General features: G+C 37.9%; 1 protein-coding gene across 4 annotated transcripts in view; it reads right to left on the bottom strand.

Annotated features, from left to right (window-relative positions):
• GABRA3 (gamma-aminobutyric acid type A receptor subunit alpha3) overlaps positions 1 to 20,539 on the bottom strand; it is a 196,996-nt gene that overhangs the window by 117,310 nt on the left and 59,147 nt on the right. For all 4 annotated transcript variants that reach the window (XM_033135444.1, XM_033088249.1, XM_033087481.1 and 1 more), the window contains exon 2: positions 9,216 to 9,381. In XM_033135444.1, coding sequence (XP_032991335.1) covers positions 9,216 to 9,355 — 140 coding nt within the window. In that variant the 5' untranslated portion in view covers positions 9,356 to 9,381. The remainder of the gene's footprint in view (positions 1 to 9,215; positions 9,382 to 20,539) is intronic.

Here is a 20,539-nt window from a genome sequence, read left to right as displayed (position 1 = left end):
TACATTAACGATGAATCATCTGAAAGAGAAATGGTAAAAGCAATCTCACTTATAATAGCATTAAAAACAAAACAAAACAAAACACTTAGGAATATATTTAACCAAGGAGATGAAGGACCTGTACCCTGAAAACTATAAGGAACTGATGAAAGAGATAGAAGAAGGCACAAAGAAATGGAAAGAGATCCCATGTTCCTGGATTCGAAGAATCAATACTGTGAAAATGTCCATGCTATCCAAAGCAATCTACAGATTCCATGCAATTCCAATCAAAATTCCAATGACATTTTTTTTTTTACACAAATAGGAAAAACTATCCTAAATTTTGTTTGGGACCACAATAGACCCTGAATAGCCAAAGAATCCTGAGAAAGAACGAAGCTGGAGGCTTCACAATACCTAATTTCAAGCTATACTACAAAGCCATAGTAATCAAAACAGCATGGAACAGGCATAAAAACAGGCATATAGATCAGTGGAGCAGAATAGAGAGCCCGGAAAGAGATCCGCATATTTAGAGTCAACTGATCTTTGACAATGGTGTCAAGAAATAACAGTGGGGACAGAATGTCTCTTCGATAAATGGTGTTGGAAAAACTGGATATCTACTTGCAAAAGAATGATATTGGACCCTTACCTTACACCACTCATAAAAATTAAATTGAAATGCATCAAAGATTTATATGTAAGACATGAAATCATAAAACTCCTAGCAGAAAACACAGGGGAAAAGAACCTTGACATGGGTCTAGGCAATGATTTCTTGAATAAGTTATCAAAAGCACAGGCACCCAAAACTAAAATAAACAAGTCGTACTATATTAAACTAAAAAGCAAAGGAAACAATCAAATTGAAAAGATAATCTACAGAATGGGAGAAAATATTTGCAAACCATATATCTAATAAGGAACTAATATCAAAAATATATAAAGCACTCATACAATTCAATAGCAAAAGATAATCCAATTGAAAAATGGGAAAAGGACCTGAATAGACATTTTTCCAAAGAAGATATACAAATGGCCAAAGGTTTGTGAAAAGGTGCTCAATATCACTAATCATCAGGAAAATGCAAATTGAACTATGATGAGATAGCACCTCACACCTTTTAGTATGTCTTTTTATTGAATAGACAAGTGATAACAAGTATTGGTGAGAATACAGAGAGAAGGGAACACTTATACACTCTTGGTAGGAATGTAAATTGGTACAGCTATTATGGAAAACAGTATGGCGGTTCCTCAAAAAATTAAAAATTGAACTACCATATGATCTAGCAATAATACTTCTGGTATATATCCAAGGAAATTTAAATCAGTATCTCAAAGGGATATCTGTACAATACCCATGTTCATTACAGTATTATTCACAATATCCAAGATATAGAAACGACCTAAGTGACCATCAATTAATGAATGGATAGAGATGTTTTGTGTGTGTGTGTGTGTATACATCTATATACATTTGTACACATATATGTACATGTACCAGGGGTGCCCAAAAAATGTATACAAGTGGACACTTGGTCAGTGTTCCACAAGCAGTAGTTTGCCATAATCAGACGTGTCTGGACATTGAGGGTAACCACTTTGAACACCTCTTGTAATTGCAGAAGTCAAATATAACTTGTATTCATCTTTTGTTAGCAGTATATGTTGAGTATTAGAATTTTAATACAGTTTTCCTTTCTTAAAATGTGTGTAAATTTTTTAACACCCTCTCTCTATATAATTCAGCCATAAGAAAGAAGAAAATCCTACGATTTGCAACAACATGGGTGGACCTTGAAGGCATTATGCTAAATGAGATAAGTCAGACAGACTAGGACAAATGCTGTATGATGTCACTTCTATGTGGAGTCTAAAACATCTGAACTTGTAAAAACAGGGAGTAGAATGGTGGTTAACAGGGTCTGAGGGATGAGGGAATTGAGATGATATAGTTTAAGGGTATAAACTTACCACTCATAGATGAATAAATCCTGGAGATCTAATGCACAGCATAGTGTTACTGTCAACAATACTGTATTATACACTTTAAAGTTGCTAAAAAACTTGTTCTTAACTGTTCTCCACACAAAAAATAAAAGACAAATATGTGAAAGGATAAAGGTGTTAGGTAACGCTACTGTAGTAATCCTATCGCAGTATATAAATGTATCAAACCAAGACGTTGTACACCTTAAACTTACACAATGTTACATGTCAGTTGTATCTGAGTTAAAAATAATTTTTGCATCTCAGTTAAAAAATAATTTTTTTTCCAGTTCCTGTTCAGATCATGTCTCTGCACTGCTCACAAACTTTCTATAAGTCTTCATGCCTTAGCAAATAAAACGGAGCTCCTTAGCCTGACATTCGTGGCCTGCTGTAAATCTGCAATCTGTTCCCAATCTACTTTTACAGCTGCAAATTCCACTACTCCTTCTGACCAGAAAGCATGGCCAAATCAGATTACTCACCATTTCCCAATCCTCCCCATGTGTTCATTTTCCAACCCCAGTCATTCCCATAAGTGGAAAGGGCTAGCTCAAGATTCAGCTCTGGGGATGCTAGTTATATACTGAGAAGGGAATGAGGAACGCCTGGAATTCAACCACACCCATTCTAGTGTCTTTACTGAAGCCATTTGAAAATAAGCTGAATTTTGGGTAAAATATGCCGAATCCACCTTAAAAGGCAGCTGTGCTTTTCTCAAATAGCTTCTGTAGACTGGTAATGAAACTAGAGAAGTATTGGCTTGACATACCCACTCAACACATGTCGCATTTGTCCACACTATTTGAGGACTTAAAGTAAAACGAAAACTATGATTTTCACGCCTTACTAATAACTGAAAGCCACTGTGCCACAGACCTCACAAACACATGGGAAGATTTGACTAGTATGTTGTGAATGATTCAAAACAAGGTACTGGGCCTTAGAGACATGATTCCATATGTGAACATAAGCAGACGTGCCCCAACTTAAAATGGGTTGTGTGCCAAAGCTTGCAAATAGTTAGAGGTACACGCTTCCTTTGAAACAATGCAACATAAAGGGTAGCTTGTTTTCTAGGTAAGGCTACACAAGTCTTTATTTCTCATTACTTATCTGAATGATTGTAATCATATTGCCAATGCATGAACACTGTTTCAGCAATATTTCTGATTAAGTGGACTTTAATAGGCCAGTCTGAGAACCATTTATAACACTACCTATGTGGAGACAAGAATATGACACAAAAGAAGGGGACACTACATACCAGGAATATTTTCTTCCCCACTATTATTTACTGTCTACCCTCCTCCCATGGCCATGGTCAAAACAATGAGGGGGCCATCAGCTCAAATCTCTCAGTCAATCCTGGTGGCTGGTATCTTTACAGTGGAGAATGCTAATGGTCACCACCTTAACCAAGAGACCACATTTAGCATCAGTAATACTGAGACACACTTGCCTTCAGGTGTGATGCAGTAGGAAGTCACAGCTTCACTTATCAGGTATTCTTGATCTTAGCTTCAAATGCCCAGCCATGACCTGTGTCACAAATGCTTCATTTGTACTTCAAAGGGGAAAATGTATTTCTTATTCCTCTAAGTCCTATAAGAAAATTGTACTTGCCCCATTTTAGCATAGGCCAGCCAGTCATGTGGCTGAGTTATTAAGTATTCAGAGATTGAGGGATTACTAAATAGAAGTGTTCATGTCCATAAAAGAACCAGGCATGTGCCTAATTCTTACTTAAAAGTGACCAAATGCATGCAAAGCAATACATTGCAGCAGTTACTAGCATGGACTTTGGAGCCAAACTGTCTGGGTTTCTGTCCTGTCTGCCACTTTCTAGCTGTGTGAGCTTTCGTAGGTTACTTGACTTCTCCGTGCCTCCACATTTCTTCTGTGAAATAGGAATAATAGCAGCACCTAACTAGTAGGTCTGTTATAAGGGCTATATGAATTCACAAATGTAAAGGACTTAGAATAATGCTTGGTACCTAGTAAGAGTTAAATATAAGCTTTAAGCTAACATGATGGAATATGAAAATTATAAATAAAAATAAAGTCTTGAATTGAGTTTCAAAAAAATCTAATTAGAGAGCAAAGGAGAGTTTCCTGTTTGAAGCAATGTCCAGAAAACCATATTATGTTTGAATAGTTGAAAGTAGTGAGAGTTACACTGTAGACAAAAAAGCTTGGAGTAGCTCTGAGAGCAGTTATATGGAAAAGGAAACAAGTGCTGTTAGGCATTAGAAAAAGGTGGACTTCCGCTCAATACAGGAAACACTTCCCAGCCCCTAGAGCTATGCCCTGTGGTAGTAGTGCAGTTTATCACTGGAGGGGTTCAACCTGCTAGGCCAATCATCAAGCGTAATGCAGGAGGGACTCGACCGGGGGTAGGAGCTTAGGATTGACAGACTCTCAAGTCCCACATTTGGTTCTGAAAATGTACCATTTGACGACTGAATGGTAAAAAGTATTAATGAATCAATTCCATAGTAGATATTGCTTGTACATGGCAGGGATTGGACTTTTCCTACTTATACTTCAAGTCATAATTGGCCTGAGATATACCCACCTTACGTGTGCTCCACCTGTTCACACAATTTGTTGAGTTAAAGTAAAAGAAAAACGAAAGCCTTCATGCCTTCTTAGTATTTACATGTACAGCCACCAGGTGCCAATTTATTCTGAGATTAAGAGGACTGAGAAAATATCTTTCAAGATGAAAAGAGACACAAGGACTGACACCCTTGGTACAGTGGCACCACGTCAGGCTATGGATGTGACAAGGAAACAAATAAGCAACCCCCCCAACCATTTCTTCTTAAGTTCACAGTATCTGCTGTCACCACTGCCACCACCACACAATCTTGAAGCAAAGTGTTGATATAGGGTCGTGTCCCTCCAAAATAATGGTCTCCAATCTATTCTTAAATAGGCAAATATGAGGCTTTGTGCCCAATGTCTTTCATTTCCCCTTCCATATATTAGGTTGGTAATTGCGGTTTAAAAGGTTAAATATAATTGCAAAAAACGCAATTATGTTTGCACCAACCTAATATAGTCTCCACCCTTCTCCACCCTGTTCTCTTTCCTATAAAACTGACTTGCATGAACTACATCTACAGGACTCCCATGGCCTCTGGCTTCCACTTGGGTTTGGCTGAAGGTCAGAAGGAGGAAGACTCAAGTCTGGTTATGTAATCTCCTGGCGCGCGCGCGCGCGCTCGCTCTCTCTCTCTCTCTCTCTCTCTCTCTCTTTCTCTCTCTCTTTCTGTCTCTTTCTTTGTGAAATCTCCTCCATTAAGGGTCTCTGCACCTCTTAAGAAAGCTTGTTTTACATGACATACCTGCTGTTGGCCCTAGGTTCTTTTTCTATCTGTTGGGTTCCCCTACGCCCAGACCTTTACAGTTAGTTCCTTTGCAAATCTACCCTCCTCAAGTAATCTTAACTGAAATGCCTCATGTGTTTTCTTTGGGATCCTGACTGATACATATATCAAGTTTCAACAAATTGCAGTCAGATCTGGACAGAGAGAGGATCCATTTGGCACTTGCTTGCTATTTACATTTCTCCATTATGAAATTGCTTATCTTCTGCCATTTTGGCCCAGAAAAGTGACAGTTTCATAATGATCCTACTTAACACTGTTCTCATTTGTTGATGGTCAAAATACTGGACCAGGAAGCAGGAGTAAGAAATGTTTTATTACATGAAGCTGAAATTGTTCCCTGTAGCTTTTCCTTAAGAATGGGCGACTTGGATCAGAGACTGGCGTTCTAGACCTATTTCTACTATTAATTTGCTATGAGGTTTTAGAAAAATCAGTTTTCCTTTCTGGACCTTAATTTATTCATGCACAACATAAGGGATCAGACCGATGCTGTCTACGGGTTTCTCCATGTCTGCTATTCTAAAACCAGAATCCCATATCCCTAGCTATCCTGTCAAGAAGGTATGAAAACAAGCAAACAAAAAGAAGTAGCAGCTCTCTTAAGTATCAGAACTACCAGCATATACCACCATATATTTAAAAGTTGTATTGGTTCCTTTATTTCAAATCAGTGTAAACACAGTGCCAAGCCTAATAGTCAGAGCCAGGCTTTTAGTAGTCTCATCCCTTCAAAGTATGAATTGCATTGGACTTGGAAGAAAGTAAACAAAGAAACAAATAAACAAACAACAGTTTCTAATGCCCCTGTATTTAATCCAAGCACTTCTCTCTGCTTTTCAAGTAAGATCTCTTGGCCTCCTCTTTAATATAATTATAAAAAGGCTTGACTATCTGATTTTCTGAGCACCAACAAGATGTAAACAACCCAATGTAAACAGGAGAGGTGACAACACTGATGATGGAGATACAAAAAGAAAAAAAGCAGATATAGCATGAAGATTATAAATGGTCTTTTTTAAATGAATATTCTTTATGATGATTATAAAGTTACCAAGAAAAGGGACTATTCTGTTCAAAATCCTTATTTTGGATTATAAGAGGTAATACACTTTTAGAGAACTGTAGTCTCAGAGCTAAAATTTGAAAGGCTTTAACACTAGAAGAGGTAAGGTTCATTTATTTAGAATTTCCATCTTATTTAGAACATCTATCATGGCCTAACGAAATCAGATACATGAAGAGTTAATAAAACAGAATGAATCTGTTTTTCAGACTGGGGTAAAGAACAAAAAGGGACTCACGGGCTAAGTTTCTAAGGACATATTAGTCCAGTTCTATAGCTCTCAGCCCCAGAGATTACTGTTGAAAATGCTGATAGGATATGGAAAGACTCAGAGTACTTTAGGACAGTCAACCCTGCAAAAATAATTAGGAACAAGTCTTAATGCTTCTAAGAAAATGGGACAGTAGCCAAATGTAAAACAACAGAAAAGCCATTACTGAAGAACAAGATATCCTGTGCAATACTGAAATATTTCAAGGCTAAGGGGATCATTTCTAGTAAAGACACTTCCTGAGTGAAATGGGATTTTAAAGTAAAAAAAAGTTCAATACAGCTGAAGAACACAGAATTTGGTGACAGGAGGACTAAGAAATAAGGCTGACAAGACAGTAAAGAGAGGGTCATAATGGGTCTTTGAAAATTGTGTTAAGGAGTTTAGATTTTAATCTAGGGACAATAGAAATCCATTAAATCACTCTAAACAGTGTAGATACGACTCAACATGCAACGTAGAAGAAACACTGGCTATAGGGTGACAGTTTGGATGGGAGTAAAACTTTAGGAAGCAAGACCAATTAGAGACGCTTGTAGTAGTAAAAGTGGAAGATAACATCGGATTAAACTAGGGTGGTAGCAAAAAAGTTGGGAAACAGTAGATGAATCCAAGGGATGTGGGAGGTAAAAATGACAGATCTTGGTGATTGAGTCAATCTGGAGAGTGAAGGGTAGAAAACTGGCAAAAATGATAATAAGTTTTCGGCTTGAACAAGGGGTGCAAAGTGGTTCCACTGACTAAAACAAGGAAAAATGGAAGGGGAACATGGTATGTTTGTTGTTTTTGTTACTGTTGCTGCTGTTTTAAGAGTTCAGGGAGGGAGATGGATAACAAAAACTATTTTGGACATGCCTCGTTTTAAGTACTTTATGGAACAGTGAAGTGTACACGTCCAATACATAGTTTGATATAGAGGTCTGACACTCAAGAAAAGTTAGGAGCAGTGATTGAGATGAGAATCATTGGCATATATATAAGGTAACAATGTCATGGGGATGGATGAAATCACTTAGTCTGTATAGTAAGAAGAGCACCTAGCACAAAGGAAAACACCAACACGTGAGCAATGAACAAAAAGGAGAAGATTAACAAAGAGATTACATCAAAGGCCTTTGATATAGCTGTGTAGTATTGTGAAAAATATTGTAGAAAGCGTAGCCATAAGAGCATGAAGAAACCCAGGTGTAATATTTACTGTTGGTACTAAGTGCAGATCTCTTTCACTGGGCCAGTGAAACCACCCCCCAACAACTTCAGAGTAGTGTCAATAGCCGGAAGGGGGCCTAGGAGGTTGTATCTTCCTCCAGTCAGCCCTCAGGCAATTACTGATTGAGATGAGGCTACAATACCCCAGGCTCCTTTCCTGGAGGTGGGCCAAATCTCTAGTATCCTTCCTGTTACATATCTCCCGGTGGGGTCAAATGGAGGCTACACTTCAAACGAAATTATGCCTTTGCTTTACTTCTTCCCCTCCCCAACTCGCTTCCCTCAGTTCCTTCCAAGTTTCTCCGAGAACACTCTCTCAGCAAATCATTTGGTTAAGAATCCTTGAAACTAATATAAAATAATATTGAATGTCCATTGTAATTGAAAATGTTTTAAAAGGGGGAACAAAGGTGAAGGGGAATAAGAGGTTCCAATTTTCAGTTATAAAATAAATGAGTCATGGGGATGTAATGTACAGTATAGGGAATTTAAAAAAAGAATCCTTGTGGTGTCTGAAGTCAAAGAATTATGTTTAAACTTACATTTCTATTTTTATGCATATATGTGGATATTTTATTTCATATTAAAAAAGAGTTAAGGAGGAAGGAAAGAGTCAACAATGTTGAATGTTGCCACATGAGTTACATAAGAACAGACAAGTGTCCATTTTAGTAACAGAGCCATCTTGGTGGCAGAAGCTGCCTTAGAGTCATGGGGTTGGAGTCAGACAGCTAAGGTGGTGGCCCAGAGCAAGTAAGCAGAGACAATAAAAAACCCCACTTCTTCAAGAAGTATGACTGTCAAGTGGAGGAAAGACTTAAGGCATTATCTAGAGGGAAGATTTTTAAATTTAAGGTGGAAGATTCTTGATCACATTGAAATGCTAATGGGACAGAGCCCATAAAAAGGGACAGGTTGAAGATCTAAGAGAGACTGAGAGCAAATAGCTGGAGAGAACTGCTTTTAAGATGTTACCCAGGGAATTCAAACATGCGCAATGGAGTTGCCCAACAAGACCTTTGAGATCTCTTTCTCCCTTGAGAGTCTGAGCTGATGATGTTTTTTCCAAATATAATACAATGCAATGTCTAAGTATCAGGGACCAGAGTACTTTAGTTCACCTGGGGGGAAAAAATCAAAAGTTTTGGTCCAAGGCAAGAATTTATCACAGCATTCTTCTTTTTTTTTAATTTTAAAGAACAGTCATTTAATGTAAAACCAAAGTCATGCTTCAAAAGTTAGTAAAGGTATTTTAAGAAGACAGTATTCTTTTGTTCTAGGAGTTAAGGTTTCTTACCCGCCGATATCCTGCTTCACAAAATCCCCAGGTTCTTGTCGTCTTGATTCCCCTTGGCCAGCTGTTCCAGGGAGAATATTAATCAAGAAGAGAAGCCCAAGGTTGGTCAGGTAGAATTGACTCATTTGTGTGATTATCATCTTCTTCGGCACCAACTTGGCGAGTCCTGTGAGATACATGTTCAGGGAAAGGAGTGGGAGACAGGCAAGGGAGAAGGAGAAATTTTAAAAAGATTTTATTCAACTCTATTAGAGCCATTTCACTTCCCTAGTATCCAGTTATTAAATGCTTAAGGTGACAGTCCCCTTGCCCCAGTTAATGCCACCAAAATTCACTACCAACATACCCCTCTTTGCATATACCAGAGCCCGACAAAGAAAAGGTAGTATAAAGAGCTCTAAATCAGTAATCACGAGTCTGAGGTTGCAGTTCCATTTCTTTCCCTGTCTTCCTATGACTAGGTGACTCACAGAACTTGTCTCAGACTCAGTTACCTCTTATAATCACCAAACTCTTATAATCTCTCATGTCTTCATTTTATTTTTCCCCAGGTCTGTCTGATCTTTACTATCACAAATGCCTTTGTCATAGTTAACTGTGATACTAGAAAATACCAGAATATTGAGACCTGGAGTCTCTCTATAGCATATATAAGATTGATTCTCACCATGATACAGTTAAGCAATTTTCCAAAAGATCAAATAGTGTGGAGCAAATGGACTCTTTCCTCTGAATCGGATTGAGATAATGCTGAATGATGAGACACCATGGCTCTCGAAGAGGAATGCAGTGTCTCCCCATAAAGGGATGTGTGAGGGCAAAGCCAGCCCTATATAGGGGCCGTAACATAAAGAAGAAATCCAAGCCTACCTTAGTACAGAAGTCCTTAAGAGGTCCGTAATTTATACTGAGGGTAGAATCATGTGATTTACAGTTGCCTGTATGCAAGGCTGTTTTATGACCTCTGGACTGGTGGAGGTGTACCCAACCCATGGGGTTAAGAAAATAGTGTAAAGTGGCACTTGCTTGCTGTCTCTAAACCTTATGGCTTCTTTGAATTTGAGACACTGACCACTTGAAGACCTAACTCTGACCCAACACCACTCTTTTTCAGTCATATCAGTGGTTTAACTTTCAGAGGGAATGGAAGAATATGAAACTACTTTTTCCAAGGAAAGTTTATGCAAGAGACTAATGTAATATGTAAAACAGGTACATGCTGGAGAGCTATTCTGGTTGATGAGAATATGAAGAACAAAAGTCTTTCTAAACTGATCCCATCCCCCCAAAAGCAGCCACTAGGTTCTATGTTAGATCATCTTCTAGAATCTGTGTGAGGAGAAAACAGCTATTTGGAGTTGCACCCTCAGCATTTTACAGTCTGACAACCCTGCTCACACCCAGAGTCTGGACATTTAGATAAGGACCCTAGCTTAGGATTCCCACCACGAATTCCTGCTTTGCTTTTCCCAGAACATGAATGTATGTGTGTATGCATGTATGTGTGTATGTATGTATTTTATTGCAGTTTATGCAAAATGTTTTTATTTAAGTTATTTTTTTCAGTTACAGTTGATATTCAATATTATTTTACATGATAATAATTTAAAATTATTAAATTTTATTAAACCAATGTCTAGCACAGTGGTTAGACATTTATATAATTTATGCAGTGATCCCCTGATTAGTCTAATACCCACCTGGCACTATGCATAGTTGTTGCAATATCATTGATTATATTCTCTATGCTGTACTTTACATCTCCGTGACTATTTTGTAACTACCAATTTGTACTTCTTAATCCCTTCCCCCTTTTCACCGGAGTGCTTTTTAAAATAACCACTTAGATTTGAGCCCACAAAAAGTTGTGACTTCTGCCCCAACCACTTTGTAAGTAACAGGTGCTTGCTACCTTGGTCTCTATCTTCTGCTTGCTCATCACTTAGGATGGAGGACCGCCTTTTCCTCAGCTCATTGCCCCACCCCCTTTCTGGGATCTGTAAGTAATAAATTTTGTGACTTTACTTCCTCTGTGTGAGTGTATTGAAACTGTGCCTTCAGTCAAAGCAACCCAGGGTTTTCATTTCCCCAAAGCGGGAGCTCGGATGCTGAGGGAACTACCTGCCAACACCACGTGGATGGCTTGTGCCTCCTGTGCATATTCTTAACTTAATACACCAGCTACAGACCCCCCAACACAAGATGACATAGGCATAGAAAATCTGGAGATACTGGAAAAATGACAAACACAATATGACATAGGCATAGAAAATCATAGATACTGGAGAAAATGGACTTCTGATCTGAGGAAATGTCCAGAGCATAGATATAAATAGTCATAGTATTAAGTTGTAACATATAGAATCATGGACCAATATGCAACAATTTTTGTTTTGCAAAACAGCAATTTCTTATGGTCAATCTAATATCTGTGCTGTGACATTCTTGATTCATAAGCTGTGCGAGAGTTGATGGTCATTTTACAGAAATGAACCGAAACAGAACAGTTCAGAAAACCATAGCATATGAGTAAGAAAACATGGTGTGTGAGCAGGCATCTCTGGGGCATGAGAAACATCTGTACTATGGGCAGTAACCATGATATACGCTCAAACATCCATAGTCCTTTGGATGTATGTTGTATGATCATATGACAAAGACTGATGATTAGATAATCATGATATATGATTGACAATTACTTACAGGAACGAAGAGATTTGGTACAGGATATGAAGTCCAAATCAGAGAAACAATCCATGAAATATAAGACAGAACCATGATGGATGCTCAGAAAACATGAGTACGAGTGCATGAGCAACGATCCTGGGTATAGGAGAAGATGGCCATGCTGCATAAGCAAAGAGACTCAGTGTGTGTTCAACTATGTTGCTCTGGTATGTAAGTATGGGTTATGTTCAAATAATCATGATACACAAGCAGTATACCTTCACACTAAGAATAGGTGCCAATAAACAGAAACAAGTACCAATGATTTGGAAGGATAAAACTATGATATACAGTATGGTGCATAAGAAGATAAGAATGTTCTATGAACTCATGACTAAGGTACATGTTCAAATAACCATTATGTATGAGAAAGCTATCACACATAGAAGAGGTTGGACATAATATGTGCCCTCCAACTACCATGACACTTTGTCAGTAAACATTATTATAATACATGTGAAGACATTTATGGTATAAAGCCATATGACCATGGTAAACGCCAGAAAACCATAGCACATAAGCATAATAATCACTGAACAAGAGAAGAGGTGCTTCGTACACACTCCATTAAGACACTGTACATGATCAAAAGCATCACTGGGCTATTGTACAACAACATGAATAAATTTAACACTACTTAAAATGACGAAGATTTATTATGTGGTTTGTTTGTTTTTTTTAGCATGATTCAATTTTTTAATTAAAAAAAAAAAACCCATGCCACTGGAACAGGTAGTCTCAGGAAATTTCTACAAAATAGGACCCAACCCTCGTCTATGTATAGCAAAATATAGCACTTTAGCAGATATTAGCATTAAATGAAAATACATACATGCATGGCTCATGCTCAGATGACCAAACAAGTGCAGACAAGGTCTGTAGGTGAGAAGAAACCCCAAATTCTTCTCAGGACAAACTTGGTGAATTTTCAAGTTACAATACTGCATAAACTGAAAACCGCGACCCTTGAACCCAGAGCCTTCAGACATGATAAAGTATCCATGTAGCTGGCGACAGCGGTGGTACATACACTGACTCCACCATGCTTGTGAAGAGGTATTTGGTATATCCGTCCTTACCATGATGTGGCCACATACAATGTGTGTTATCATGGCAACCATGATACAGGAATTAAGCGACATGGTTGAGGAGCAGACGGCCAGAAGACACGCTAGGGGAATAGGCTGCCATGATGCAGAAACAGAGGGCTATGGTCCAAGACTAAGCAGACATGCTCAAAATATTTTCACTGGAGGAGAGACGTAAAGATGCCAGCGGCCACAGTGAAGAACTGATATCTTTCAAGTAATGATGACCATGGTGGGTAGCTATCTATAACACAGGAAGAAACAAATATAGGACACACATCATTGGTGAATAAACTAAAAATTACAGCAAAAAAACACCACGAACAATGGGATTTATAGATGATGTGTTACAGAATTGTATACCTGAAATTTACGTAACTTTACTAACAATTGCCACCCCAATAAACTTTAATTAAAAAAAAACACCACATCATGTAATGACAGGAATATTCAAACAACTACACTGCATGAGCAGAATGTAAAACCTAATACTAGTTTTACAGTTAGTGTAAAGAAGCCAGACTACACTGCAAAAATAGACCACCATGGTGTATGTCCATATAAGTACAGCACATAAACACCAATGAAATATGAGCTTACAACCAATGAGCATATTCAGATAACCATGGGCACAAAAGCAGATGCCTGAGGTACGAGCAGATTGGCTATGAAATAGGAGGAGACAACCCTTATGCAGGCTCAGACAATCTTGGTGTTAGAATGGATTACTGATGGTACATGAACGCACAGTCATGACACATGTTCCAGCCACCCTAATATGTGATTGTACAGCCAAAACAGCAAATGGTTACTCAACCAATTCACTCTGCTCAAGAGCTAAAGAGAGTACAAGGAACAAAGCAGAGGGAAATGTCATTTGTAGGCTGATGACTTGAAAATTAATATCTCCAACCCGGTTTTCTCCTGTAACTCATATCTGCACTTAGCTGTCTGGGAAGCACCTTAAACCTAACGTTCAAATCTGAGGTTCACACACACACACACACACACACACACACACACACACACACACACACACGGCCCTGGTCCTTCTGTAGTCATTCTGTCTTAGGTAATTATAATTCCACCCTTCCATTTACGCACAGTAAAAACTCTGATGTCATTCTTGACTCCTTTTCCACTCTCATACCTCACATCCATCCATTAGCAAGTCTCACTTGCTAAGTCCACTCAAAAGGAAACCTATCCAGAATAAAACCACTGGTCATCACCTCTGCTGCTATGACTCTAGCTCTTCATTTCTTGCTGAGATCATGGTAAAAGCCTTTTAATTGGTCTTGCTGCCTCTGTCCTTACTCCCCTACAGTCTGTTTTCTATACAGCAGAGTGAACTTTTAGTGTTAAGTCAACCATGTGTCTCCTCTACGCAAAACTCTCCAGTTGCTTCCCATTTCAAAAGCTTTATTATGATCGACAAGGACCTACATGATCTAATCCCCAAATAACTGGCTCACCTTATCCTCAACTACCCTTCTCTCTCACTCACTCCACTCCCGCCGCTGTGGCCTCCTTGCTGCTCACTGGATATGCCAGGCATGCTCCAGCTCTAGGGCCTTGGTTCCTGCTATTGCCTCTACCTGGAATGGTCTTCCATCCAATTTCCAGATAGTTTGTTCCTTCTCTCACTTCAGGTTTTCATTCAAATATCACCTTTCTCACTGAGGTCTTCCTTGACCACCTTATATCAAATTTTAATCCTTCTGCACATCCTGGATACTTCCTATGCAGTTCTCTGCTCTATTTTTCCTCCTTTGCACTTCTAACATTTATTTTATGTTTTTATTATTGTCCATTTCCCTAGTAGAATATAAGCTCAATGGGGACAAGGATTTTTGCTTGTTTTATTCACAGATATACGCCCAATGCATAGAAGAGCATCTGATAAATAAGGTGCACTTGATAGTTAACTAATGAATAAACGAATGTTATTTTGAAAAAGTCAGAACGTTAAATGAGGTAAGACAGTATAACGGACAGGGTGTAGTATGGGCTTTGGAACCATCAGATCGAGAGACTACTCGGCACTACCAAATACTAGTCATGCTAGGATTTAAAGAACCCCTTCTTCAAGGTAAAATGCAGGTAATACTCCTCCCACAAGAATTCTAAAGATTAAATAATAGAACATATATAAAATGCCTGGCTAAACACCTGCAACCAATGAGTCTGCTATTACATCCTCTCCAAATGTCAATTTATTTTATCACGAACATTGGAGAACCTACTATGTACAAGACAGTGATACAGCACATGCTTCTATTAGAAGTCCTAAAACTTCTTTAGCTCACTGCCTAGAAACTACCAGATCCGGACACTCTGCCCACCGACACTCCTCCTTGGATGCTGTGAGGCGCTATCTGCCAGAATTTGACCTGAAATGAACAGAGGCACCCCAAGTGCTGCTACCCAGATAGTACAAAGCCAGTTCTGACACTTCTTTGCCTCAGTTCGACTCCAGAGTTTCATTTGAGGCCATCTAATTCCACCTATCTGAAAAGCACTGCCTTTATTAAAGGTTTTGTGTGTAGAGTTAGAAACGTGTTAGTTCCAATTCTTGATATACCACATAGACATCTGACATTCAGCGAGTGATTTGACTCAACACTCTCATCTACAAAATGCTGATGATACCGGTAATAATAATACTGCCACATAAGAGTGTTATGAGAATAAATGGCATCAAATATATGGTGATAGAAGGAGAACTGACTCTGGGTGGTGAACCACACAATGGGATTTATAGGTGATGTAATACAGAATTGTACACCTGAAATCTATGTAATTCTACTAACAATTGTCACCCCAATAAATTTTTTAAAAAGAGAATTAAATGGCATAATTCATGTACAGCATTAAGCATATGTTTGACATATAGTAATCCTTACTCACTATAAGCTACAGATCAATTCCTTGACCTCCAATAAGCTTCAGCTCCACCCTAATCCAGTTACTCATGGTCCTAAACCTTGTTATTACAAATCCATGATCTCTCTCTTACTCTGTTGTAACTGCCTGGGAAAACATAAACACTGTTTACATCCATCTCTTTGCCTGCAAATGAGTAGTAAAACATAGCTAGAGAAAAATGCATAACTATGCCTGACCGGTCTCTCTTTAAATATTCCTCCACATACTTCAAATTTCCCATGATCCTTTTACATTTGCCAAACAAATTTACTCTCTTACTTTTTGAAACAACTATTTTTTTTACCTTTCTGTTCTCCCCTTACATCTCCAATAACTCTTCTCCCGGACTCTCAGCACATGGGTCTGCTTCTTATTTAACCAAGAAAAATAAAACACTCTCAAGACCTCATCTTCCTAATATCAATTAGATCAAGCCACCGGAACCTGAGCCATATAATCTACCTTTCCCTTTGTTATCAGGACTGTGATGCTCCTATCTAATGCTACCCCCCCACACATATGCTCTGTATCCCATTCCCTGTCTCCCGCTTAAGGATTTTACTTTGATGATGTTCTTATCTCTCCCACACTTGTCAGTTTTTCCCTCTCTACTGGCTCATTCTCTGCAGCATAAAAAAAAAAAATGATGTAATATCAAACATAATTAAAAAAAAAAAAAAAAAAAGCCTTCCCAGGACTCCCCTCCAACTCTTTCCCAATTTCTCTGCTTCCTTTATGGTGACTCATTTCAGTAATTTTTGATATCACTATCTCAACTTCCTCACTTCTCATTCTCTCATACCACTTATACTAATCGGGCATTTTCACCTATTATTCCACTGAAACCACTCTTATTATTCATTTGTTCAAAATTATGACTCACCACATGCACCAGGCACTTTTTTAAGTGCTAGGAGTACAGCAGTGAACAAAACACTCCAAAAGTGAATCAGCAAAGAAAGACAAGAACACTAGACCAAGAATTCCTCTTTCACACACCCCACATCAAATCCATCTATATCCAATAAACATATACACCTTGATTTCTCTCTTCGACACCCTAAATCCAAACTATCAGCTTATCCTGTTGCCTTCAAAACAGATTCGGACTCTGACCACTTCTCACCACCTCTAATGCCCACAGGCTGGTCTAAACCATCATCTCTCACCTCCATGACTGCGACAAATGGCCTCCTAGATTGTCTCTCTGCTTCCTCTCCTGCCCCTGATAGTCTATTCTCTGTACCACAGCCAAAGTGAGCTTTAAAAAAATATAAATCAGATTATATCTCCCCATTCTCAAAAATTTCCAGTGGATTTTCATTGGATCCAAAGTACTTGCCATGACCAATAAGGATCTACTTGATTTGACCACTAGCTACCTCTTTCTATATCTTACCTCTTTCTATTTTCCCTCTCCCCTACTCATATCAAGTTAAACTGATTTTCCTACTATTCCTGGAAAACACCCAGCACGCTCCTGCCTTAGGGGCTTTCACTTGTTTTTCTCTCTGTCATAAATGGTCTTCCCCCATTTATCAGTTTGGCTCACTCCTTCACTTTATTTAGGATTCTAGTCCTGCATCAGCACTTCAGAGAAACGTTCCCTATTCACTCTTATCTAAAACATCATGCTCCTCCCTCATCTCTCTCTATTCCCTTACTCAATTCAATTTTTCTTATAGGATATAGCACGACCTCAAATTACATTACATCTTTATTTGTTTATTTTTCTGTTTCCCCGCTAGATATAAGCTTCATTAGTACAGAGACCTTATCTCTATTTCTAGGCCATAAAACAGTGCTTGGCATATAGTAGCTACTCAATAAAATAAATGTTGAAAAAAAGAGTGAATGCCTTCTGGAGTTCATGCCCACACTACTGTAGGCATCCTTTCCTTCTCAAAGACAAATTCTCAAGACTATTTCCCCCTTCTAATCCTCCCTCCCATGCCTTTTCAATCCTTCATTGTATGGGAAACAAATGCTCCTCAACCTCTTAACAGAAAACTTTTTCCTTCTTGCCTTAAATAAATTGGGGTTTACATCAAAGACACTATTTTGTTAACTTTTCTCTGCAGTGTAGCATGTGCGTATTGCAGAAAATGAGGTTAATCTATCCCTTTTAAGGATACTCCCTCAACTTAAGCTCCTGATCTCAACCCCTTTCTCCTCCATTGACTGTCTTACTATGTACTTACCTGCATCCTATTTATTTATTTATTTTACTTACCTGTATTTCAAATCTCTCCTTCTCTAATGACTCCTCTCTCTTAGACTATAAACATAATCAAGTTTCTCCCATCTTAAAAAAATATTCTATTGCTATGCTCCTTTCTAGTTATCTTCTTTCCTCTCTTTGTCACTCAAGCTTCTTAAATGAGCAATTTATAATTGCTAACTCCACTTAACACACCTTCTATTCAGTCTTTTATCAACTACATTCTGCCTTCTTCTCTGATCATTTCACTGAAAACTACCATGTCAGTGATTACCAATAATGTTGGTATTAAAAATATAACCCATACTTTAAAGCACCTTTTGGGTTGAACTTCCTTTCTTTCTCTTTTTGATTTTTCACATTTTTTGACAGCACCGACCACAACTTCCTCCTTTGAAATTCCTTGGATTCCATGTTACCATCCTAGTTATACCACACCTCTGTCCATTTTTACTCTATCTCCTTTGTGGGCTTCTGTATGGATACCTCTAAAATTTGGGGATCAGTGGCTTTAGGGTAATACAAGTCAAGATCTATTTCCTCTCAATTTCTCATTAAAAGAGGCACGTAGCAAAATAAAACAGTGGGGGAAGGGAGTTTGATTGTGAAAGGTAATGAAAAACAGGTAAAATCCAATTTCTAAAAGAAATTTCATTATATACATTGTTGTTAAGGATGGATTAAGACAAACATTCTTGGACTATACACGTTCCATCCTCTAAAACAGAACGTACAGACCCAAAGACTGTCAGGGAAAGACAAACTACTGTCACAGAAATATCATAACTTCGAAACCTAGAGGCTGAACTAGCCAAAAATGCATGTGGTCATTCCCCAGTATAATATATTTTGTTCTTTGGGGCATATATAGGCACAGACACTATTCTTCCCCATCCCTAGTATTAGCAGCAACTCATGAAACTTCCTGTCTTCAATACCATTATTTCAGAATAAATAAACACTTAGAAATAAAAGAAAAATGAAATAAATTGGATTGTTGAGGGAAATTACCACACCACTCAGTTTGCAATAATTAAGCCACATTACTCAGTTTGCAACAGATTAAGCTGACAAAAAGGAAGACAAAGCCAAACATCATAATTAATACAACTAAAAAACAAACTGACATTTTTTTCTCTAAATAACACATAATACAAATTATTTTCAAGCACCATCTCAAGAAAAATTAAAGAAGTAAAACTATAAAACAAAACTTTATTTTGTGGGGAAAAACCCAGACATGGACAGATGAATAAATTCATAAATTGACATTTTCCAATGCCTTTATAATTAAACAGAACAGCCAAGTAATTCAAGCAAATAAAAGTAATAACGCAAGGAAAAGTAAAAGAAAAGCAGAGTTACAAAATTAAGTTGTGGCAGAGATGCATCAAAGCCTTAAAGACACGTATGTACAAACACTTATATACAGTATAATTGTAAATGTAAAAGAATGTTAATAGCAGAACTGTTCTAAAAAATAACTGGAAACAATCTTAGTGTCCACCTTAAAATAAAATGGATAAATCACGGTATATTCACACAATGGAATACCATGCAACAACGAAATAGAATGAAGTAAGATTACATGCAACAACTTGGATACATCTCACAAATCTAATGCTAAGCAACCAAAGCAAGGCACAAAAGAACGTAGTATTGTTCTATTCATATACAATTCAAAAAGAGACTAAACTAAGCTGCACTTGGATATACCTACTATGATAAAGCTATACAGAAAAACAAGTTAAGATCCAGGATAGTGATTACTTCCAGTGGAGAAAGAAAAGGTTGAGACGAGAAATGGGACCAGGGGTGCCTACATTTTGGATAGTGGCTGTATCGACTTGATACACTTGATACTTATAATGATTATATTAGAATTATTCTTTTTTAAAAATTTATTTATTCAAGTGTGTTTTTCCAGGGCCCATCAGCTCCAAGTAGTTGTTTCAATCTAATTGTGGAGGGCGCAGCTCACAGTGGCCCATGTGGGGATCGAACCGGCAACCTTGTTGTTAAGAGCACCACGCTCTAACCAACTGAGCCAACTGGCTGCCCCCTAGAATTATTCTTAAACATCTTTATATTATATTTCTATATATGTTATATTAATATCTCATTTTTAAAATTCAGAAAATAAGTCTTATGCACACTTAAATGCTAAAAATTTCAGAATGTTGACTACATTGATACATTTCTTTAAAACCTTCGCCTTAAGGTTGATTCAAGAAATGCAATTAAAGCAATGAGGCACCACTTCACCAATCAAATGAACAAAAGCTTTTTAAAAGATGCCAAACAATTTCATTGAAGATAGGACAAGACAGGAATCCCATATGTAATATCTGCTAATGAGA

Source organism: Rhinolophus ferrumequinum, chromosome X (assembly GCF_004115265.2).
Source record: "Rhinolophus ferrumequinum isolate MPI-CBG mRhiFer1 chromosome X, mRhiFer1_v1.p, whole genome shotgun sequence".
Taxonomy (NCBI): Eukaryota; Metazoa; Chordata; class Mammalia; order Chiroptera; family Rhinolophidae; genus Rhinolophus; species Rhinolophus ferrumequinum.
The sequence above is the reverse complement of the archived record's forward strand: the minus strand, read 5'-3'. Positions and strand labels throughout refer to the sequence as shown.